At 46.9% G+C, this 24,855-nt stretch overlaps 3 protein-coding genes across 10 annotated transcripts in view; 1 reads left to right on the top strand and 2 right to left on the bottom strand.

Moving 5' to 3' along the window:
* LOC120909855 (zinc finger protein 436-like) overlaps positions 1-24,855 on the top strand; it is an 865,309-nt gene that overhangs the window by 473,591 nt on the left and 366,863 nt on the right. The window lies entirely within an intron of this gene.
* The window catches only part of LOC120909932 (zinc finger protein 239-like), a 350,937-nt gene that overhangs the window by 79,295 nt on the left and 246,787 nt on the right, over positions 1-24,855 (bottom strand). The gene's annotated exons all lie outside the window — the stretch shown is intronic.
* On the bottom strand, positions 1,691-23,185 carry LOC120909916 (gastrula zinc finger protein XlCGF17.1-like). Of its 3 annotated transcripts, none has more exons than XM_040321731.1 (5): positions 23,083-23,185; positions 5,146-5,243; positions 4,786-4,870; positions 3,427-3,525; positions 1,691-2,559 (listed from the first exon to the last, which is right to left on the bottom strand). In XM_040321731.1, exons 1-5 carry the CDS (start codon positions 23,165-23,167, stop codon positions 1,748-1,750), a joined length of 1,179 nt encoding a protein of 392 aa, XP_040177665.1. In that variant the 5' UTR covers positions 23,168-23,185; the 3' UTR covers positions 1,691-1,747. The 3 variants fall into 3 exon arrangements, with proteins under 3 accessions (XP_040177665.1, XP_040177666.1, XP_040177664.1); XM_040321730.1 differs by lacking the exons at positions 1,691-2,559; positions 3,427-3,525; positions 4,786-4,870; positions 5,146-5,243 and adding exons at positions 15,474-16,594; positions 19,254-19,376; positions 20,572-20,692; positions 22,865-22,962; XM_040321732.1 differs by lacking the exon at positions 3,427-3,525.

Here is a 24,855-nt window from a genome sequence, read left to right as displayed (position 1 = left end):
CTTGTGTATTACAGGGGTATTTATATTTAAAAAGTGAAATTGTGTCCGGAAATCCACTTTAACGTGGGAGTCTATGAAAGGGGGGCCCGGCTTTGAAAAATCGGTGCTCCCAAGCCGTAGGTCCCCCAGACAAAAAACTTTGCACACTTGTAGAGGAGAAATGGGGCTACATGTGTGCCAAGGTCCGGGCCCAGGGAACCTACGACCGGCTGGTACCAGGTCGCCAAATTCACAGGAGAAATTACCGTTTAACATGGGAGTCTATGGAAGGGGTGCCCGGCTTTGAAAAATCGGTGCTCCCCGGCCTTAGGTCCCCCAGACAAAAAACTTTGCACACTCGTAGAGGAGAAATGGGGCTACATGTGTGCCAAGGTCCGGGCCCAGGGGACCTACGACCGGCTGGTACCAGGTCGCCAAAGTCACCGGAGAAATTACCGTTTAACATGGGAGTCTATGGAAGGGGTGCCCGGCCGTAGGTCCCCCAGACAAAAAACTTTGCACACTTGTAGAGGAGAAATGGGGCTACATGTTTGCCAAGGTCCGGGTCCAGGGGACCTACGACCGGCTGGTACCAGGTCGCCAAAGTCACCGGAGAAATTACCGTTTAACATGGGAGTCTATGGAAGGGGTGCCCCGTCTTTGAAAAATCGGTGCTCCCCAGCCTTAGGATACCCTGGACAAGAAACTTTGCACACTTGTAGAGAAAGAGTGGGGCTACATGGGGTCCAGGGGACCCATGGCCGGCCAGTACTGGGTCCCCAAAGTGCGAGAGATCAGGCCCAAAAAGGTGAGAATAATCTGAGAATAATGCTGCTCTCCCCCCAAGTGATTCTGTTGTCCGCGCTCCGTGCTCCTGCTGTCCTCCTCCATGCTCTGTGTCCCGTGTGTCCTGTAATGCTGCTCTCCCCCCGAGTGATTCTGCTGTCGACGCTCCGCATCCCCCTCTATTTTCCTGTCCTCCATGCTCTGTGTCCCCCTCCATGATGCTCCTCTCCCCCTCCATGCTGCGTGTCCTGTGTCCTGTGTCCCCCTGTGTGCTCTGTTTCCCCTCCATGTCCTCCTCCACTCCCTCTGTCCTCATCAGGATGGAGAGCGGAGGTAGGAGCCACTAAACCCAGTTCTTAATGAACAGAATCAGTTATCACTGACTCTGTCCATTCACATAACTGAGCATTGTAACCTGTGTTTACGATGCTTCAGTTTATGAATGGAGAGGAGCCTCTCCTCTCCATTCATTTTAGCTGAGGCTGCAGAGAAAGGGACTGGGGAATCTGTGTCCTTAGTCCCTTTCTCTGTCTCAAAGGTGAGATGTCAGGGGTCTGTTAAGACCTAAAAAAAAATAAGAAAGCATCAGAAAAAAAAACATAAAAAATTGTAAAAAAAATAAAATACTGACACATGTGCCACTGTCACATGACATTAAAAAAAGTATCGGTAATCGGTATCGGCAAATACTTGAAAAAAAGTATCGCTACTTGTACTCGGTCCTAAAAAAGTGGTATCGGGACAACCCTACCATAGAATACACATGTAGTTCTGCTCAGATGTTTGTATGGACTTTCTAGTCAATAGCCAAACTTGATTTCCAATTAGAACTTCTCCAGCACTCTCCTCTTCTACATAAAGATAGGTGTATCCTTGTTCTAAATTATTTGAAGTTTTGGTTCTTCAGAAAAAAAATCCCACATTCTGATAATTATGGTTTTACTTTCATACAAGTTCTCGGATGCAACCTAAGATGATTATCTCATTCTGGGCATGAATACGACTTCTCTTCTGTATGAAGCTTTTCATGGGTGATAAGGTGTGCTCTCCGAGAGAAACATTTCCCACATTCTGAACACGAATACGGTTTCTCTCCTGTATGTGTTCTCTTGTGTCTAGTAAGAACCGAATTCACCGAGAAGCATTTCCCGCATTCCGGACATGAAAACGGTTTCACTCCTGTGTGAATCCTCTGGTGTATATTAAGGTCAGCCTTCCGTGCAAAGCGTTTGCCACATTCTAAACATGAATACGGCTTCTCCCCAGTGTGGAGTCTCTTGTGGTTAGTGAGAACTGAACTTACAGCAAAACATTTCCCGCATTCTGAACATGAATACGGCTTCTCCCCGGTGTGAGTTCTCTGATGCGAAATAAGAGTTCCGATCTGGGTAAAACATTTCCCGCACTCGGAACAAGGATACGGCTTCTTAGCCGCGTGAATCCGTTGATGAAGGGTAAGGCAAGACCTCTGCGTAAAACATTTCCCGCATACAGAGCACAAATACGGCTTTTCTGTTGTATGAGTTTTCTGGTGAGGAATGAGTGTCTCCTTCTGTGCAAAGAACCTACTGCTTATGGAACACGAGAACATTTCACCTCCTCTATGATCTGCGCGTTGTGTTGTGGGAGGTGAGCCTTGGGGAAAGCTTCCCCCATGTTTAGAGGGATCGGCTGCACTGGAAAGCACTGGGTGAAGATATGAGGAAAGAACATTTTCTTCTGTGAGGTCATCATCTTTTATTTCACCATCTGAAGAGACAATGGAATTATTCCCCGACTGTCTGTGTTGTCCATCTGGGATTAGTGAGAGATGAAAGGCAACAGGAACAGTTAAAGGGCTATTAAACATAAAACATGTCAGTATGAATAAAATGTATTCATAATATTCTGTGACAATGTATTCTAATATGGTGGGAGCAGGGCTGGACTGGGACAAAAATTTGGCCCTGGACTTCATCCAGACTGGCCCACTTTGACAGGTCTTTCCCATGGCGGCCGGACAACTCTCGCAACTAACCCCCCCCCCCCAGGCCACCCAAGCCCCCGCTCCCCCTTCACTAGCCACTAGCCGTTCTACATTATTAGAGTAGAACGGCTGGTACTGGTAATCTTATAGGCAGTACCAGTGAGGAAGCTAGACACTATTTCACCCGGGGAAAAGAATCAGTTCAGTGCCCCCCTTATGGGACAAGATTAGGCAGAAGTGAGAAACTCCCAGGCCATAGCTGTTGATTCAGCTGTCTGTCCCCCTTCCCCATGCTCCTCTGTCGTCCCTCCTGCTCCTCCCCCTGCTTCTCTATTCCCCCCAGGTGAGCGCTGCGGGGAGAGAGAGGAGGTGAGCACTGCGGAAAGGAAGAGACAGAGGAGTGGAGGGGGGCGGCGGTCTGCTGTCACTGAAGCCAGCCCACTGAGCTATCGGCCCACAGGGAAACTCCCTGTAGTCCCAATGGCCAGTCCATCCCTGGGTGGGAGCAACAAAGTGGTGCTGCAGCTGCAGAGAGAGGTGCAGGATCTGTAGGAGAAGTTCTGTTGAGACAAGGTGGGGGCAGAGATGAGGGAGGTGCTGTAGCAGGAGAGGGCCACATGAAATTACCGGGGGGGGGAGGTTGGGATTTGGCCACTGGCCTTGTGTTTGAAACATGTAGTTTCGAGATTACTCACCTGTGCTGCTTTCTATTAGAATGTCCTCCTCTTTAATCTTCTGTTCTATTTCTTCCTCATCTTTGATCTCTCTCTGCATGGTTCTGGTGTCTCCGGGGTCTGTAAATAAAGATGAGAGTGAAGCCCCCTGTACTGAGATGTATGAGAGACCCCACAGAGTGTGTGGGGGGGGGGGGGGGGGGACTGGTCGCGTCTCTTGGCTGATAACACACAATGACATGATGTGAGGAGGAGATCCGGAGTCTAATAGAGGCTGATGGCTCCTGACTCCCCCACTGGGCACATACTGTCTCCCCATTACTGTCTACTGACAGAGGAGGGGGGAGAAGAGATTGTTGTAGTGACTGAACAAGGAGAATCTGGGACTCTTCTCTGGATTAAGGCCGCGTACACATGGTCGGTCAAAACCGATGAAAACGGACCGAAGGACTTTTTCATCGGTCCAAACCGATCTTGTGTGGGCCCCATCGGTCAGTTAACCTTCGGTCAAAAATGTTAGAACTTGCTTTAAAATGTAACCGATAGACGCCTAACCGATAGGTCAAAACCAAACGTTAGTATGTGTAACAGGAGTCACTTTTGGGTACAGATTGAGCCAGGAGATGGGGAACACATGTTAGATTGTTTTGGCGTGGACAGTGATTTACAGTATATTCCTTAATGCCTGCAAAGAATATTCTATGACTCATTTCTATGCTTAGCCCTGACTAGTGACATGCTAATTGAGTCAGGGCCTGGAAGACATTCCATTGTCCCTTGTGTAAAGGTGTTAATCCAGGTCTGCTCCCAGACCTCTAATTATGTATGCTAAATACTGTTTATGTGTGGAATGTACTTGTCGGAGACAGAGCGTCTGTCTGGGGATGTGGATTGGAAGGAGATCATTGTGTGATGGTGTTTTGTTTGTTATGCTGTTAATGAAGGAATGTTTAGTAATTAGCCTTAGTGTGTGATTAGGGGGGGGGGAGATTTCATTGTCCCTTTGAATACTTCCATGCCTTATACTGTATATAAGCTGAGAAGAAACCATTAAAGATGTCTTCATTTGAAACCAGAGAACACGGAGCAAGTCTCGTTATTCTGGGAAATGGGAGGCTTGCTGGTTTGTCTGTGTGTCAGATGAGCTGTCGTAGTTGTAGCTCAGAATCAAGTCGACGCATGCTTGGAAGCATTGAACTTAGTTTTTTTCAGCACGTCGTTGTGTTTTACGTCACCGCGTTCTGACACGATCGTTTTTTTAACCGATGGTGTGTAGGCGCGACGGACCATCAGTCAGGTTCATCAGTTAACCGTTGACAACGGTCCTTTGTCATCGGATGGACTGATCGTGTGTACAGGGCTTTAGTGTTTATTACTCACCTGTGCTGATATCTGGAGGGATTTCCTCTTCCTTACATGGATCCTCTCTAGTTTTCCTTTCAGTCTGGGTTACTTCCAGCATTACCTACACAAGAATGATAATTGAAATAATGCAGTTCAAAATTGGTCATGACTGTATTCCCAAACCGCTATCTAGGAGATATAAAGTGATAGGTGGTGAAGCCCGTCTGACCAATGGAATCAACATGTTTGTGCCTCAGACATACTTTCAATAAAAAAATGGAGGAAGCATTATCCAGGGGCTATATTCTGTTTTTAAGTTTGAACAGAAGGTGCATCATGGGTCTACCTGATAGAAATTTGATATTTAATCTTCAGTTTTGGACTCCGACCAACTACCTGATCCTCCTGAGGGTTCTCCTGATCTTCCTGTGTGGAGTCCCGGGAATACAGAGGACGGGGACATCTTTTTGGGGCATTTCTATTACTGGGTCCATCTGTAGGAAACACACACTGACTGAATACATTGTTTCTATGTGTTTATCAGATGATGGGGGTCTAGGGGGATCCTCAATACTCTTCTCTCCTTTACAAGAAATGAAAGTCTCCTCTTACCCGGAGATGTGAGGGGCGGCCGCTTCTCCGTCATGACGTCCTTGTAGAGATCCTTGTGTCCTTCTATATACTCCCACTCCTCCATGGAGAAATAGACAGTGACATCCTGACACCTTATAGGAACCTGACACACACAATGATACCGTCACCATCCAGACACATCCCTTGTCTGTTACTGGATAATGTCCCAGAATTCCCGGCACCGCTCACCTCTCCTGTCAGCAGCTCAGTGATCTTCTGGGTGACTTCTACTATCTCCTTGTTCTTCCTCAGGGAGTGAGATGGAGGCTCTATAATGGGGCTTAGGGTCTTCCTCAAGTTGGATGCCACCAAATCATTTGATAATTTAAAAGCTATATAATTCATTATTTAAAGCAAAAACACAAAGTTATGACAAACACTTGCCAGTTCATTACAGTGTATGCCATTAAAATATCACAGTTTTGCAGTTAGTTACATTTTTAGGTGTGTTAAGATACTCCCGACTTACAGTTAGCATGTAGAAAAAAAAATGTCCCTATCGTAATACGCTAACTGTAATGCCGCGTACACACGATCATTTTTCGGCATGAAAAAAACGTTGTTTTTCAAAAACGTCATTTAAAACGATCGTGTGTGGGCTTCACATCATTTTTCAGGTTCTGAAAAATTACAAAAAAAAAATGTACATGCTGCATTTTTTAACCGGACCAATATGCTGCTAAATGACCCAAGGGGTTTTTACAATTCGGCACTGCCTCGCTTTAACAGACAATTGCGCGGTCGTGCGACGTGGCTCCCAAACAAAATTGGCGTCCTTTTTTCCCCACAAATAGAGATTTCTTTTGGTGGTATTTGATCACCTCTGCGGTTTTTATTTTTTGTGCTATAAACAAAAATAGAGCGACAATTTTGAAAAAAATTAAATATTTTTTACTTTTTGCTATAATAAATTTCCCCCAAAAACATATATAAAAAAATAGTTTTCCTCAGTTTAGGCAGATACGTATTCTTCTACCTATTTTTGGTAAAAAAAAACGCAACAAGCGTTTATCGATTGGTTTGCACAAAATTTATAGCATTTACAAAATAGGGGATAGTTTTATTTTTTTTAATTTTTTTTACTACTAATGGCGGCGTTCAGCGATTTTTTTCATGACTGCGACATTATGGCGGACATTTCGGACAATTTTGACACATTTTTGGGACCATTGTCATTTCACAGCAAAAAATGCATTTAAATTGCATTGTTTTTTGTGAAAATTACAGTTGCAGTTTGGGAGTTAACCACAGGGGGCGCTGTAGGAGTTGGGGTTCACCTAGTGTGTGTTTACAACTGTAGGGGGGTGTGGCTGTAGGTCTGAAATCATCGATCGAGTCTCCCTATAAAAGGGATCACTCGATCGATGCAGCGCCATAGTGAAGCACAGGGAAGCCGTGTTTATATACGGCTCTCCCCGTTCCTCAGCTCCGGGGAGCGATCGCGAGGGGGTGGATAGAAACGAATAGCCGCGCCCTCATCCCGGATCGCTCCCCGCGGGTTTCCGACCGCCGCATGTAGTGGGGGGGGGTGTGCCTGCAGCAATGTGCCTGCAGCATCCGACAGGCACATTGGCGTACCTGTACGTCCCTGCCTAGACATACATATAGTCCGATCGGGACCCCCCCCCGGTAAATGCGACGGTTCCCGTGGCTTCAGGAGCGATCCGGGACGAGGGCGCGGCTATTCGTTTCTAGCCGCCCCCCCCCCCCCGCGATCGGTCCCCGGAGCTGAAGAACGGGGAGAGCCGTATGTAAACACGGCTTCCCCGTGCTTCACTGTGGCGGCTGCATCGATCGAGTGATCCCTTTTATAGGGAGACTCGATCGATGACGTCAGACCTACAGCCACACCCCCCTACAGTTGTAAACACACACTAGGTGAACCCTAACTCCTACAGCGCCCCCTGTGGTTAACTCCCAAACTGCAACTGTCATTTTCACAATAAACAATGCAATTTAAATGCATTTTTTGCTGTGAAAATGACAATGGTCCCAAAAATGTGTCAAAATTGTCCGAAGTGTCCGCCATAATGTCGCAGTCATGAAAAAAATCGCTGATCGCCGCCATTAGTAGTAAAAAAAAAAAAATAATAATAAAACTATCCCCTATTTTGTAAACGCTATAAATTTTGCGCAAACCAATCGATAAACGCTTATTGCGATTTTTTTTACAAAAAATAGGTAGAAGAATACGTATCGGTCTAAACTGAGGAAAAAAAAAATTTTTATATATGTTTTTGGGGGATATTTATTATAGCAAAAAGTAAAAAATATTTATATATTTTTTTTCAAAATTGTCGCTCTATTTTTGTTTATAGCGCAAAAAATAAAAACCGCAGAGGTGATCAAATACCACCAAAAGAAAGCTCTATTTGTGGGGAAAAAAGGACGCCAATTTTGTTTGGGAGCCACGTCGCATGACCGCGCAATTGTCTGTTAAAGCGACGCAGTGCCGAATTGTAAAAACCCCTTGGGTCATTTAGCAGCATATTGGTCCGGTCCTTAAGTGGTTAAGCTCACAAGAAAGTGTTTTTCAGCACAAAATTACTCAAGCATGATTTTTACACCGTAGGTTGGAACAGTTCCCGATCAATTGTCACCGGATAGATTCTCTTGGTGTCATATGTAATGTCATTCTGGATCGTGGCATCTAGACAATCATATGGGTGCAATTGGTATATTTTTGTAAAATAATATTTTGATATACAATTTTGTTTTGATACTATCTGATTTTAATTGTTGTTTTCTTTTTCAGGTCTGAGTTTTATTAATAGAGTTAAGACGTGACCTCCCAGAATCCTCCTCACCTCTCCGGTCAGGTCTGTTTTATTAATAGACATAAGAGTGATGTCATGTGACCTCCCAGAATCCTCCTCACCTCTCTGGTCAGGTCTGTGGTTTATTAATCGAGATAAGAGTGATGTCATGTGACCTCCCAGAATCCTCCTCACCTCTCCGGTCAGGTCTGTGTTTTATTAATAGAGATAAGAGTGATGTCATGTGACCTCCCAGAATCCTCCTCACCTCTCCGGTCAGGTCTGTTTTATTAATAGAGATAAGAGTGATGTCATGTGACCTCCCAGAATCCTCCTCACCTCTCTGGTCAGGTCTGTGGTTTATTAATCGAGATAAGAGTGATGTCATGTGACCTCCCAGAATCCTCCTCACCTCTCCGGTCAGGTCTGTGTTTTATTAATAGAGATAAGAGTGATGTCATGTGACCTCCCAGAATCCTCCTCACCTCTCCGGTCAGGTCTGTGTTTTATTAATAGAGATAAGAGTGATGTCATGTGACCTCCCAGAATCCTCCTCACCTCTCTGGTCAGGTCTGTGGTTTATTAATCGAGATAAGAGTGATGTCATGTGACCTCCCAGAATCCTCCTCACCTCTCCGGTCAGCTTTGTGTTTTATTAATAGAGATAAGAGTGATGTCATGTGACCTCCCAGAATCCTCCTCACCTCTCCGGTCAGCTCTGTGTTTTATTAATAGAGATAAGTGTGATGTCATGTGACCTCCCAGAATCCTCCTCACCTCTCCGGTCAGCAGGTAGATGATCTCCAGGGTGAGGTCTAATATCCTCTCTGTGCTGTGACTTCGCTCCATCCTTGGCCAAGTGATCGGTTTAGTAGCCTTTCCTTATAAACGGTTTGCCTTCAGTTTGCTTTAATATAGCTATATAAAGAAATGTTACATGAATAAGCCTGTAGAGTAAAAATGTTGCATCAGGAAAGTATTTGAAGAAAATTCTTCTGTCCACAGCAGATAATCCAGCGGATGGAGAGTAGTGACACAGTCGCATTAATATGCCCAGGTCAGGAGTTATAGATAACTCTTGCCTTGCCTGCTGATGCCTTTGAGGCCGCGTACACACGGTCAGTCCATCCGATGAGAATGGTCCGACGGACCTTTTTTATCGATTCACCGCTGAAGCAGACTGATGGTCTGATGTGCGTACACACCATCGTTTCCAAAACCGATCAGGTCAGAACGCGGTGACGTAAAACACACGACGTGCTGAAAAAAACGAAGTTCAATGCTTCCAAGCATGCGTCGACTTGATTCTGAGCATGCGCGGGTTTTGAACCGATGCTTTTGCGTACTAATCATTGGATTTGACCTATCGGTCAGCCGTCCATCGGTTCGATTTTAAAGCAAGTTCTCTTTTTTTGGACCGATGAAACTGAACTTCAGTCTGTTTTCATTGGTTTGGACTGATGGTGTGTACGCGGCCTGAGAGTTTTAGCCAAGAAGAGCTGAACTGGCTCTTGTACTGATGAGCGCGCACTTTGTCAGAGCATTCGTGCGTTAGGCTGTTTGCATGCAACAAGCTGACATTTCTCAGCGTCTGATGGAAAAAATATAAAAAAATACAAATCACCTCTATAATATTTATTTCTAACCCCAGTACACCAGAGGAGACAAATCTCCCCCAGTGCAAAGCTCAGTGTTAACCTCTGACTGCGCGCTGTATGGAGGACAATGACCCACAACATTACATGACCACCCCATACAGTCTATAGTCAGGGCCATCCCCCATAACAAGAAGAAATTATTACCTTTGCACCCCGAGTGCAAATCTCCAGCCTCACACCACCTCCAGGACCTCCAGGTCCTTAATCCTACTTTGGGCTACAAGAAAATGGCTGCTGATTTTCCTGTACTTGAGATGTCCGCCATCTAGTGTTGACTCTGGGATAGGCAGGGAGCTCTCCACCTTGGAATAAATGTCTATACAGATACAGTATTGTTGTGAATAGGTAATTGGTAGCGAGTGCTAAGCTCCTTGGGGTGAGCAAGGGGTCTACTGGCTTAGAGCAAACAATGGCGCTATTTACAGGAGGTGCAATACGGTGCTGCCGCCTGTGTGAATCGACTCTAGACACATCCTGGTCTGAGTGCCACTCTGTGTTAACTCCCGTGCACTGCGCTTTGCGAGGAAAGAGAGAGAGAGGGGGGATTGGGATTGGAGTGGGGTTTGTGCTAGAAAATAAATGGCTGCACATCCAGGAATTCCGATTGCCTTTTATTGTTCAAAGTGATAACACCAAAGACACCAACACGAGGTCACGTAGACAAGTTTCACACAAACATCTTGAGCTTAATCATTGGTAATGATTACGCACAAGATGTATGTGTGAAACTCGATTATTGAACTTTGCCTCACAGATTAAATTTTAGGGCTTGTTCACACCAGGTGCAGTGAGGTAACTCGTGTGAAATCGCACATATTGCATAAAAATGTGCCGCCTTTTGCAATCGCATGTGGGTGCCATTATTGCTCAATGACACCCCCCACGCATCTAGCACAAATGCGTGTACGTTCCCGCTCATTAAAAAATGCGGCGTGTGCCAACACGCAAAAAAAGTGCGTGCTTGGATGAACCTACTGGTGTGAACGAGCGCACAGACTGACGTACCCTGAAATTGTGCACAGTTCTAAAGGGTGCCTTGATGGGAAAACACGGTGCTAGGCAACACACACTGTCTGGCAGGTCTTCTGGCTTACACACACAGGGCCAGATTCTCGTAGATCCAGCGTATCTCTGCAGCGGCGTAACGTATGTCATTTACGTTACGCCGCCGCAAGTTTTACAGGCAAGTGCTTTATTCACAAAGCACTTGCCTGTAAAGTTGCGGCGGCGTAGCGTAAATAACCCGGCGCAAGCCCGCCTAATTCAAATTAGGCGGGTAGGGGGTGTATAGCATTTAAATTAAGCGCGTTCCCGCTCTGAAGGTAATGCGCATGTAGCAATTCCGAAGAGCAAAATTCCGACGCATTCTCGGAAACAATTTAACGCATGCTCGGAAGCATTGAACTTAATTTTCTCAGCTCGTGGTAGTGTTGTACGTCACCGTGTTCTTGGCGGTCGAAAGTTCAGAGAACTTTTGTGTGACCGTGTGTATGCAAGCCAAGCTTGAGCGGAATTCCGTTGGAAAAACCACCCAAGTTTTTTTCCAACAGAAAATCCGATCGTGTGTACGGGGCATTACAATAAGGCCCCATTCACACTTCAGGATTTTTAATCACAGGCTTAAGACTCCTTTCACACTGGGTCGCTTTGCAGGCGATACAACGCTAAAAATAGCGCCTGCAAAGGGACCTGAAACAGCCACTACTGTCTATCCAGTGTGAAAGCCCTCAGTGCGCTAGCAGGACGGTAAAAAAAAAATTCCTGCTAGCAGCATCTTTGGAGCGGTGTGTATATCACTCCTGCCCATTGCAATCAATCGGGCACCGCGGCTATAACGCTGGCAAAGCGCCTCTGCAGAGGTGCTTTGCCGTGGTTTTAACCTATTCTCGGCCACTAGCACTGAAAGGGGCCAAATTTTGGCGCTTTTGCCAGCAATTGTGGCAAAACACACCACGCGTGTTAGGGTGCCTTTCATTCCTAATGACACCTCAAACGTGGTACGCGTTTGTTGCAATCGTTGTGCGACAGAATCACGCAGCAATCGTGACAAAGCGCATCTCGCTAAGCTGATGCCCAAAAGAAGCTCCTGCTCCATTTTGAGTGACAAGTTTTGCATGGTGTGTTGTTGCCATGATTGCAGTGATTCTGCTCACGATTCAAAATCATGAATAGTTGGTGAGCAGAAAAAGTTGGGCAGATGATTGGATTTCAATGTGCTATATGCTGTGTGTTCAGACTGTGTACGGTGCAGAGATGGGAGGCGGCCAGGCACAGTGTCAAAGGTAGAGGGGTGGGGGGGCTTTGGGATGACAGAAACTGAAATCTTTAGGGGGCGCAGCCCACCCCATCACCCTCCCTGGTAAACTGATTGCGAGCTAGGTCACTCTGTCCACAGAAACAAACCAAAATTTTGTGGAAAGCCTTACCAGAAAAGCGTGGATGCTATAGCTACAAAAGGGAAGGAGGAAAGGGGTGCAACTACATTTGAATTCCCATGGCTGTGGAATGAGATGTCCAACAAGTGGACTGGGCCAGGGGGCAGGGTGGCAATTGCCTCCCAGGCCACTCAAACTTTAGGGCTGCGCATCTTCACCGGTCTCACGATTCAATGCGATTACGATTATCAAGTCCACGATTTGATTCGGCGATGCATCACGATTGCAGCGCAAGTGCGCATGGCTCTCCCCCCAAAATACTAAAGGAGATGATCAGAGACTGCAGACATAGTACAGGAGATGATCAGAGACTGCAGACATGATATAAGAGATGATCAGAGACTGCAGACATAGTACAGGAGATGATCAGAGACTGCAGACATAGTACAGGGAGATGATCAGAAACTGCAGACATAGTACAGGGAGATGATCAGAGACTGCAGACATAGTAAAGGAGATGATCAGAGACTGCAGACATAGTACAGGAGATGATCAGAGACTGCAGATATAGTACAGGGAGATGATCAGAAACTGCAGACATAGTACAGGGAGATGATCAGAGACTGCAGACATAGTACAGGAGATGATCAGAGACTGCAGACATAGTACAGGGAGATGATCAGAAACTGCAGACATAGTACAGGGAGATGATCAGAGACTGCAGACATAGTACAGGGAGATGATCAGAGACTGCAGACATAGTACAGGAAGATGATCAGAGACTGCAGACATAGTACAGTAGATGATCCGAGACTGCAGACATAGTACAGGGAGATGATCAGAGACTGCAGACATAGTACAGGAGATGATCAGAGACTGCAGACATGCTACAGGAGATGGCCTATATTTCTCCTCCATACAGCCCAGTCCCTGCAGTGACAATGACTTATCACAGGTGACACATCAGATTCCACTACATGCCCGTACCCTCCCTGTGTCCCCGGATAACAGCACCCCCTCCTCCTCTGTACTTACATGCTGTTCTGCGCACAGAGGATGATTGGAGGGAACAATGAGGAAAATACATGATTTTGCCTGTGCATTTTCAGTGTGTTTTTATGTGCTGACATTGTCATCAATACGCCCTTTAAAAATGCACAGATGACAATGAACCCTCAATAAAAATATCAGTACAGCGAGGACTACCGTGTTATTTATTTTCTATTACAATTGACACATTTCCAAGTCCTTGCTGATATTTTTTATTGAGGGTTCATTGTCATCTGTGCATTTTTAAAGGGTGTAAATAGGGTGAAACTCCCCTTTAAAAAGTGCACAGGAATACACACATGGCTGCTGGGGGGGGGGGGGGGGCAGGCCTCAGGGATTAGATTCCACAACTGACAGCCCTGTGAGTTTCACTGCACTGCACTGTCTGCTGAAATTTCTCTGACTCTTTCCACATTCCAGCACACTAGGAGTTAACACAGTGGAATGTGCAGAGAGTCAGAGAAATGTCAGCACATGCAGAGCATGTGTAAGAGTCAGACTGCTGATAAAATACCTGTGATACTAAATGCTGTTATAGCCACTGCTGTAATGTGCTTTTTAAAACATATGCAGAATCATACCTCATGTCTCCGTGTGTGTATATAACTGTATACTATTCCCCTCATGTGACTCCATGCTCGGACCTGCCTCTCATCTCCCCTGATGTCCGTTCTCAGCCCCGCCCATCGTCTATAGCTAAAGTAACAGATCACAAGAGAGGCGGGCGGGGCTGACATCAGAAGAGACTTTGAGACGAGGGATGTGAGAGGACAGAGGAAGAGAGAGGCGGGCCGGACCATGGAGTCACATGATCGCATGTACAGTTACTACACATGGAGCTATGAGGTATGAATCTGCATAAAATTAAAAAAAGCACACAGAGCGATTGCCACTTAATGGATTACAACGCACATTTATTAAAAAAAAAACATTTTAAAAGACCTGCTCGGAGCGATCTCCCGGGAGGGGCGGGGCAAGTCGGGATGACGTCACCCGACATCGATTATTGGGGTCACATGCATCGATGCCGAATCAGGGGGCCCCGAATCGCGATGCATTGATTATATTCAACACCCCTATCAAACTTATGTTCAAAATGGCCGGCAGCCGCTGCCCACTACCATTTTCTTTTTTATACTGCTCTAGGAAGTCGGGCCCGGGGGCACGACCACAGCAACTTACCCTAGCTGTTGCATTCTGGGAGTTGTAGTCCACGCTCAAGCTCCCGTGGGTGGAAATCAGAGCAGCGCAGTAGAAACTACAACTCCCTGGTCCCGGATTCTTGGAAGCAGGCAGAGGCAGTGCGTGCCAGGGAGTCGGGACGCATGGCTGCAGGGCTAGGCGCTGGCTGCAACTTGACCCCAGGACCAGGAGCATTACCCCCCAGGAGGCTGTGGTGTGCCTTACCCCCAGGCTGCATTGATGGGTACTGGAGTTGGCTGCACTGATGGGCACTGGTGAGGCTGCATTGAAAAACTAGGTGGGCCATGGATGGTGAGCTGATTCGGCTGTTCAATGGGCCACTTGACTGGACTTGCCCCCCAGGCCTACCGTGTTTCCCCGAAAATAAGCCCGGGTCTTATATTAATTTTGGCAGCCAAAAACATGGTAGGGCTTATTTTCGGGGTAGGGCTTACTATTGTGTGGACTTCTCTACCCCTCTCCCTCTCTGCCTGACAGGAATCCCGTGTGAAGTAAAGTAAAATGTATTGTGTCAGGTACCTTATTATAGCGCTGCTCCTGGCTTCCATAGCCTGCCTGAGCTCTCTTCCATGAGCCAAACTTTGCAGAGGGAGGGGGGCCGACATCCCCCACTGACAGGAGAAGGAGATCTGAGTGCCGCTCTGGGCTTTCTATAGCCAGTTTGAGTTCTCCGCCGAGCATTGCAGGGGGAGGGGGGTGGACATCCCCCACTGACAGGCAGGAGAAGGAGGAGAGAGTGCCTTTCTGGGCTTCCATAGCCCGCCTGTACAATCTTCCGCAAGCCGAGCATTGCAGAGGGAGGGGGGCGGACATCCCCCACTGACAGGCAGGAGGAGAAGGAGGAGAGAGTGCCGTTCTGGGCTTCCATAGCCCACCTGTACAATCTTCCGCAAGTCGAGCATTGCAGAGGGAGGGGGGGGTCGAGATCTCCCACTGACAAGCAGGAGAAGAGGAGGAGACAGCCACGTCAAACTAGGTCTTATTTTCGGGGTAGGGCTTATATTGCAGCCCTCCCTGAAAATCCTGCTAGGTCTTATTATCGGGGTAGGTCTTATTTTCGGGGAAACGCTGCCAGCCCTCCCCTGCAACAAGTTCATATACAGCAAGTTTGATCAGGTCAGCTGACCACAGTCATTTTCTTTGAAGACGGTTCAATGCTACAAGGAGACCTACTAATGTCTAACCAGATAAGTTTACTGATAAAAAAAAACTCTCGCCGATCAGAAACAGGTGAATTCTTTTCAGTTAATAGTTTCCCGCAGTCCGAAAATTATTTATGGTTTCACCCCCGTGTGAGTCCTCTGATGTTCGATAAGTTTGGCCTTCCGACGAAAACATCTTCCACATTCAGAGCATGAAAAGGGCTTCTCGCCGGTATGAGTCTTCTGATGGGCGGTAAGATAGGTTCTCCTGGTAAAACACTTGCCACAGTCTGAACACGAATAAGGCTTCTCACCAGTATGAATTCTCTGATGCGTAATAAGAGTTCCCAGCTGGGAAAAACATTTCCCGCACTCCGAACACGGATATCTCTTCTCTCCTGTGTGAATTCGTTGATGGGTGGCAAGAGACGACCTCTGATTGAAACATTTCCCACATTCCGAACAGGAATATGGCTTCTCCCCAGTGTGCGTCCTCTGGTGTATAATAAGATGGGATTTCTGGGTAAAACATCTGCCGCACTCGGAACACGCATACGGCTTCTCGGCCGTGTGGATCCGCTGATGGGTGGCGAGAGCCGACTTCTGATTGAAACATTTTCCACATACGGAACAAGAATAGGGCCTCTCTCCAGTGTGAGTTCTTTCGTGTTCGATAAAATAGGCTTTCCTGGCAAAACATTTTCCGCATACTGAACAAAGAAAGGGGCCCTCAAGTGTGTGATTTCTCTGGTGAGAGATAAGTATCGCCAGTTGGGTAAAAAATCTCCCGCAGACAAAACATGGGAACATTTCACTGCCTCTGTGATCCATATACGGGCCGATGGGATAGGAGTGACCAGGAAGACTCGCCCTGGGTGTAGAGGGATCAGGCGATGGGTCTGAACTGGAAAGGACGGGATGGAGATTCTGACTAATGGGGTGTTCTCTTGAAGGATCTCTGATGTCATTTTCCATTTCTGGAGAGACAGTTGGATGTTTCTCCAGGATATTCCATTTGTGTTGTCCGTCTGCAGAATGGGTAAAGAATAGGAACAGTTTAAGGCCAGGTTCACACCTATGCGAATTGAGTGCGGCTTAAACCGCATCCAATACGCAGAACATTTCTAAATACATTGTTTTCAATGAGGCTGGTTCACATATGTGCGATGCATTCGCACTGCGCATTGCAGTAAAACCGTGTGCGTCTTTTAGGCATTGCGGTGCGGCTCAGGTGCGAATTCAAGCCCATTATCTTCTATGGGTACGCAGCTGATTCGCAGATGTGTTCAGTTCTCTTCAGGAATTTCTCTCATTCAGCTCAATACACTTCTCCCCCACTCTCCTCTCACCCGTTACTTCTCCCAGGTCTCCAAATTCGCATCTAAAACGTTGCTAATCTGCTGAACACTTCTCTTATCTCTCTGCAGAGATAAGAGAGCTGAAATTCGCACCGCACTAGTGTGATTCCGGCCTTAAGGTCACATAACACCACTCTTATCATTGTTAATAAAATAAATACAACAGTGTCTGGAGAATTCATTAACCAGTTGTTGACCAGCTGCCGCAGTTATACAAGGTGGCTCGGCTACGCGAATCACCGTACTGGTACTTCGGTCCGTGCACTGGCTTTTTGCGGGCGCATGCATGCCTCACTTTGTGGGAGCTCGCCTGAGGGTCCAGCGGACTCGATGTCCACCCGCGATTGCGGGAAAGAGGCAAAATGGGGATCTGCCTTTGTAAACAAGGCGGATACCTGTTCTGACAGGGGAGGAGAGAGAGAGATCAGCTGTTCCTAGTGATCAGGAACAGCAATCTCTCTCTACTCTCAATGAGCCCATCCCCCCGACAGTTAGAAAGCACCTCCCTAGGGAACACTTAACCCTTTGATCACCATTAGTGTTAACCCCTTCTCTGCCAGTGCCATTTATACAGTGATCAGTGCATTTTCTCTTCTGTTCATAGACGGACACAGCATCCTTGACAGTAGGGTTATGCACCTTCCTTCCAGGAGAGACTTAAGTCTCTCCTGGAAGGAAGGTGCATAACCCTACTGTCAAGGATGCTGTGTCCGTCTATGAACTCAGAGAAATGGATTTTACGGTGAGTACAAAAATCCTATTTTTATAGCACTGATCACTGTATTGGTGTCACTGGTCACCAAAAAGTGTCACTTAGGGTCAGATTTGTCCACCGCAATGTCGCAGTCCCGCTAAATATCGTAGATTGCCGCCATTACTAATAAAAACAATAAAAAAAAAATCTTTCCCCTATTTTGTAGACGCTATTAGCCGGATTCATATGCGCTACTCCGACGTAACATAGAGAGGCAAGACCAGTATTCACGAAGCACTTGCTCCGTAAGTTGCGGCGGCGTAGCGTAAATTGGCCGGCGTAAGTCCGCCTAATTCAAAGTAGCAAGGAAGTGGGCGTGATGTATTAAAATGAAGCGTGACCCCATGTAAATGAAGGGCCGAACGAACGGCGCAAGCTCGCGCATGCTCAGAATCACGTCGCATATACTCCCTAAGATACGTCGGCTCAATGCCTACGACGTGAACGTAACCTACGCCCAGCCCCATTCACGTACGACTTACGTAAACGACGTAAAATACGACGACTGTTCCGACATCCATACAATTTGCATGGGATGTGCCTCCTACATGGTGGTTTAACTTTACCCCGGACGTACGCCTTACGTAAACGGCGTAGATTACTGCGATGGGCGTAAGTACGTTCGTGAATCGGCGTATCTTGCTCATTTACATATTCGACGCATAAATAAATGGAAGCGCCCCTTGCGGCCAGCGTAAATATGCGCCCAAGATACGACGGCATAGGAGACTTACGTCGGTCGGATGAGGCCAAAATTCAGGCGTATCTTCCATTAAGAATTAGGCGCAGAGATACGACGGCGCATCCGTGCACTTACGTGACGTATGAGAAGATACGTCGGCGTAAGTGTCTGTGAATCTGGGCCTATAACTTTTGCTCAAACCAATCAATATACGCTTATTTACCAAAAATATGTAACAGAATACATATTGGCCTAAACTGATGAAGACTATTAGCCAGATTCAGAAAGAGTTAAGCCGGCGTATCAGTAGATACGCCGTCGTAACTCTGAATCTAAGCCTTCGTATATTTAAGTGTATTCTCAAATTGAGATACACTTAAATCTAGCTAAGATACGACGGCCTGCGCCAGGAATTTTTTTGATAATACTATGAGTGCTTTTTCCAGTGACGATCCCTGTAATAAGCAATCTCTAACACTGTTCAAAGGTTTTATTTATGAAACCTTGCTTACTACTGTGATTGGCTATCACATAGTAAGTGTTCACTATGGTTGGCCCTTGTACTATGTGATCACTGTGACTAATCACAGAGATCACAATAGTACACATAATGGCTATGAATGAAAGCCATTGATGACGACATATGATCGCAGTGATTGGTCACAGTAATCACATGGTGCCAGGGCTGTGTCCGTTGGGTCCACAAGGCGCACAGATGGGAGGGCGTCATATGACATCCACCTGGGATAACAGTGCTCCGCTCAGCCATTTTTTAAACTATAGGCTGCAGCTCTAAAATGACCGATTCGTCGTTCTGGTTGGGTCCCTCTTTTACCAGAGCTCATTGCATGGAATGTGTTCATTTTCTTCTGTATTTCTTGATTGTAACTCACCCACGGCAATCTCCAAAGGAAATTCCTCATCTTCAATCTTAATTTGTCTTACGTCCTCCTCCTCCTCCTCTTCCTCCTCCTCAGCCTTGATGTTCCACTGAAACGCTCTGGTGTCCCAAGTGTCTGTGAATAAAGAGGAGAGTAAAGCCCCCTATACTGAGAGATCCCAGAGCAGAAGCGTAACTACAGGGGTCGCCATTGCGACCCTGCCCCATTCTCTAGGGGGCCCATATGGCTCCCCTCTACACCTTGACAGAAGGGGCGGAATTTAGAGAAACTGATGCCCTCCATGTTCCTTCTGCAGCCGCTGAATGCATGCTTCTCTTCCTCTCCCTCCCAGAGGCATTCCATGGCTGTAAGAGAAACATTAAGGGCATCAGTTCCTCTATATGCGGCCCCTTCTGTCCTTCAGACCCCTCTGCTCTCTCTTGGCCCCCAGTGATCTTCCTTGGCAACTTCTGTGCCCCCCCCCCCCCCGCTGGTCCCCATGCCCTTCTCTGATCCCGTGCTCTTTTCCGGGTCCCCTTTTTGCTATTCTCCGGTCCCCTTGTGCTGTGTTCCGATCACTGTCCTTTTCTGGGGTCTCATCTAAACAAGAAGGTCTGTATAGGGCTAAGGCCAAGGCTACAGAGATGAAGATTTTATCTACTGTCTCAAAGATGAAACATCAGGGGTCTTTTTAGACCCCTGATATCTCACCAAAGCCCCCCAACGAGTGGTGGAAATACCGGGGTCACAAAGGTCACACTTATGACCGGGCGCTGGCACTTTGCCACTGGGCTTGGAGGTAAGTGCCCCAGGCTCAGAGGGAAGGGCTCCCTGCTGGGGGTCAGGGGGCCCTTTGTGGTTTCTTGCACCGGGGCCCTGAAGGTTCTAGTTACACCTCCGCCCCAGAGAGTGTGTGTGGGGGGGGGGGGGGGGAGAGTCTGGTCACGTCTCTTGGCTGGTAACACACAATGACATGATGTGAGGAGGAGAGTCGCAGTCTAATAGAGGCCGATGGCTCCTGACTCCCCCACTGGGCACATACTGTCTCCCCATTACTGTCTACTGACAGAGGAGGGGGGAGAAGAAGAGATTGTTGTAGTGACTGAACAAGGAGAATCTGGGACTCTTCTCTGGATTGAGATTGCATTCACACCTGAGGGACGCAACGCGTTTGGCACCAAAGTAGCTTATTTGTCTTTCTTTGGCACAGAGTCAAGTGTGTTTTTGCAAGTTTTTTTGTTTGGGGTGCCTTTAAAAAATAAGAGATTGTTGTAGTGACTGAACAAGGAGGATCTGGGACTCTTCTCTGGATTTTGTGTTTGTTACTCACCCGTGCTGATCTCTGGAGGGTTTTCCCATTCCCTAGAGGACTCATCTCCACTCAAATAGGGCTCTTCCGCTTCTTCTTTAGCTTCTGCTCTACAATTAGTCTGGTCTACATCCAGCTCCACCTGAAAAATATGATTTTTTTACAATTGTCCTATTATTCTTAACATACCTTGCCTTGAAAAAATATTGAAATTTTCCACATTGTGTCATGTTTTAACCAAAAACTTCAATTTTATGTGACATGGAAGGAAAATGATAAATGGTTTTCAAAATGTTTTACAAATAAATATGTGAAAAGTGTGGCGTGCAGTTGTATTCAGCCCTCCTGAGTCAATACGCGTTAGGCAGTACTGATTGGCACTGATGAGGCGGCACTGATGAGGCAGTACTGATTGGCACTGATGAGGTGGCACTGGAGGGCACGTATGGGCGGCGCTGGAGGGCACGTATAGTTGGCACTGATAGATGGCACTGATAGGCAGCACTGATTTGAGGCACTGGCAGGCATCACTGATGGGCACAGAGTTCCATCCCTGATGGGCAATGATTGCCATCCCTGGTGGGCTCTAGTGGGCTTACCTGGTGGCCATGGGTGGGCATCCCTGGTGGGGCAGACCCCCCATTTCAGTAGACTAGCCTATCGGCTCTCCTCTACACATGTCTGTCAGCGGGAGTAGAGAGAGAGAGGAAAAAGCCGATACACAGCTTTTCCTGTTTACACTGTGATCAGCTGTAATTGGACACAGCTGATCACGTGGTAAAGGGCCTCCGTCTTTACCTAGATCAGAGATGCGGTGTGTCAGACTGATCACAGCTTATCCTGCTGGATGCCATATGACGCCCAGTCAGGATAACTTAACCACTTCCCGGCCGTCATTCTGCTATAGACTGAACGCAAAGTGGTTAACGATGATGGTACCAGTAAGAAGAGAAGGCAGCTGTAAGGGACTAAAGTTTCTCTTTAACCACTTAAGGACCGCCTTAAGTGCCCTGCATTGAAGTGGTTAAAGTGCTTGTAAACCTCGGACATTAAATATGAACTCCGCTTTAACCACTTCAATACCTGCCCATTGTAATATGACGTCCACAGATGGGATCTTCCATCCTGGGTGGACGTCATATGACGTCCTGGGCTTTGTGGGGGGATATCTGAATGATTCCTGGAGCTAGGGGCATCATTCAGATATCCTTCTCTTCTGCCGGCGATTCTGTGCAACATAAGAATGATCATAGCGGCAGTCCCCTCCCGCCGTTCTTATAGGCGGCGGGAGGGGACATCCCCCCCTCCCGCTGCCATCCGGTACAATCGTCCGGTGCTGGCAGGAAGCATAGAGATGACTGGTGACCAGATGGTCACCAGTCATCTCTATGACCGTTGGAGGACCCGGGCGCGATGTGATGACGTCACGCCCGGGTACCCGTAAGTAAACAAAGCCGCGATTGCGGCTACTAGGCAACAGTAATCATGAGATTGGTGAAATTTTTTTCACCAATCTCATGCTTTCCAGACAGTCTTATTGACCCCGCATCTATCCATAAAGAGGACCTGTCACACACATTTCCTATTACAAGGGATGTTTACATTCCTTGTAATAGGAATAAAAGTGATAAAAAAAAAAAAAGTGTAAAAAAATAAATAAATATGTAGAAGCGAACGCACACACAAGTCCCGCCGACATGTAAACGCTGTTTAAACCACATATGTGAGGTATCGCCGCGTGCGTTAGAGTAAGTGCAACAATTCTCGCACTAGACCTCCTCTGTAAATCTAAACTGGTAACCTGTAAAAAATTTCAAAGCGTTACCTATGGAGATTTTTAAGTACCGAAGTTTGGCGCCATTCCATGAGTGTGCGCAATTTTAAAGCGTGACATGTTAGGTGTCTATTTACTCGGCGTAACATCATCTTTCATATTTTACAAAAAAATTGGGCTAACTTTACTGTTTTGTTATTTTTTTAATTCATGAGGCGTTTGAAAAATTATTGCAAGATAAAAGGTTGCAATGACCGTCGTTTTATTCCCTAGGGTGTTTGCTAAAAAAACATATATAATGTTTGGGGGTTCTGAGTAATTTTCTAGCAAAAGCATGATGATTTGTACATGTAGGAGAGAAAGTGCCAGAATAGGCCCGGTATTGAGGTGGGTATAAAAGCCCGGTATTGAAGTGGTTAAGAGACTGCTTACCGATCTCCTTGAAATCTCTCCCTTGCTAGCTGAGCCAGTAGAAGGCTCTCCAAGATTTACCTGCATGGTATCAGCCGTAGAGTGCTTTAGAGCACATTTTTATGTTACCTGATAATCCTGAGGGATCTCCTGATGTTCCTGTGAGGAGTCCCGGGAATACAGAGGACGGGGACGTCTCTCTGGTGGGTTCCCATTACTGGATCCATCTGTAGGAAACACACACTGACTGAATACATTGTTTCTATGTCTTTATATCAGAGGATGTGTATCTAGGGGGATCCTCAATACTCTTCTCTCCTTTACAAGAAATGAAAGTCTCCTCTTACCCGGAGATGTGAGGGGCGGCCGCTTCTCCATCAGGACGTCCTTGTAGAGATCCTTGTGTCCTTCTATATACTCCCACTCCTCCATGGAGAAATAGCTAGTGGCATCCTGACATACATAATGATAGAGTTACCATCCAGACACATCCCTTGTCTGTTACTGGATAATGCCCCAGAATTCCCGGCACCGCTCACCTCTCCCGTCAGCAGCTCTATGATCTTACGGATGACTTCTTGAACCTTTTTGTAGTTTTTTCTCACGGCGCGACATAAAGGATTTATAGTAGGGCTTTTCTTCATGATCACGTCGGAAGCAACCAAGCCATCAGATAACTTGAAAGCTATATAATTCTTTAATTTAAAAAAACAAAACACCAAGTTATGACACCATTCAAGCTAAAATAATCATGGTCAGCGCATTACTGTGTTCCGCCTATCACTGATGTCCTCTCGGACTCAGTTTCCCAGCAGACACTGCGTTCAGTGTTTCCGCCCAGGGGCGGACTGACCATTGAGTCACTCGGGCACTGCCCGAGGGCCCCATGCCACTAGGGGGCCCCATCCGGGTGGCCAGGCTCAGTAAAACCAGGGACAGTATGTAAAAATCTGTTTTTTTTTAGATCTGTCCCTGATATGTCCGAAAATGACATGCTTTTAATGTGAATATCCCAAGATTTTAGCTGCCCGCCTCTGCACTACCTCCTGGCGTGGTGGCCATCTGTAAGCCAGAGGGGCCCCATACTCTTCTATTGCCCGGGGGCCCCATGAGTTGTCAGTCCGCCCCTGTTTCCGCCTATCACGGATGTCCTCTTATCCTCGGTCTCCGTTTCCCAGCAGACACTGTGTTCAGTGTTCCACCAATCACGGACATTCTTTCATCCTCGAAGAGGACGTCCGTGATTGGCGGAACACTGAAGACAGTGTCTGCTGGGAAACTGTCAGAGGATGAGAGGACCTCCGCGATAGGCGGAACACAGTGTCAAATGCCTATCACGGAACGGAACACCAGGAGGAAGCCGCGACTTTTTAAAAAATGGACGCCTGTCAAGAATTCAGGTACACTGACTCGGGTATAAGCCGAGGGGGGGAATTTTCAGCCCTAAGAAAAGGGCTGAAAAACTCGGCTTATACTCGAGTAAATACGGTACTTAAAAACTCTTCTGGAAAGCCCTCCCAGAGAAGTTGAAGATATTGTAGCTGAATCATGTGTCCGGGTAGAAGGCAGAAGGAGACCCGGACACATGATTCAAAACCCGTACTGTCCGGGTGAATCCCGTACAGGTGGCAACCCTAGTGATGGTCCTCTGACCATCACACACACTAATGAACTAGATGAACTTACAATTCCATAAACTTTGGCAATAAAGTCCATCGGTTCTCCCGTCTGTACTTTGCTTTATACAGTTAATACTGATGTCATGTGACCGCCCAGAATCCTCACGCAATATTCCCCCACGCACACGTTCCTGAAAATGACTGTTCAGTAATGCTGGGTGCTGTAATGACCATAGGATGGAAACTGTAGACAATCAGAGTGAAGGAATGTCATCCGCACACCAAAGATTCCTGAAATGGGTTCAAAGTAGGGTTCCACCGATATCGATCCTAGTGATCACTGACTGTCCAATCATAACTAAGCATCATAAACAGTGTTTACGATGCTTCAGTTTATGAATAGACAGGAGGCACTGTCTCCTGTCCATTCATCTTTAGTGCAGCTGAGGCTGCTGAGAAAGAGACTGGGAAACCTCTATCCTCAGTCCCTTTCCCTGTCTC

Source organism: Rana temporaria, chromosome 8 (assembly GCF_905171775.1).
Source record: "Rana temporaria chromosome 8, aRanTem1.1, whole genome shotgun sequence".
In the NCBI taxonomy this organism is placed as follows: Eukaryota; Metazoa; Chordata; class Amphibia; order Anura; family Ranidae; genus Rana; species Rana temporaria.
The sequence above is the reverse complement of the archived record's forward strand: the minus strand, read 5'-3'. Positions and strand labels throughout refer to the sequence as shown.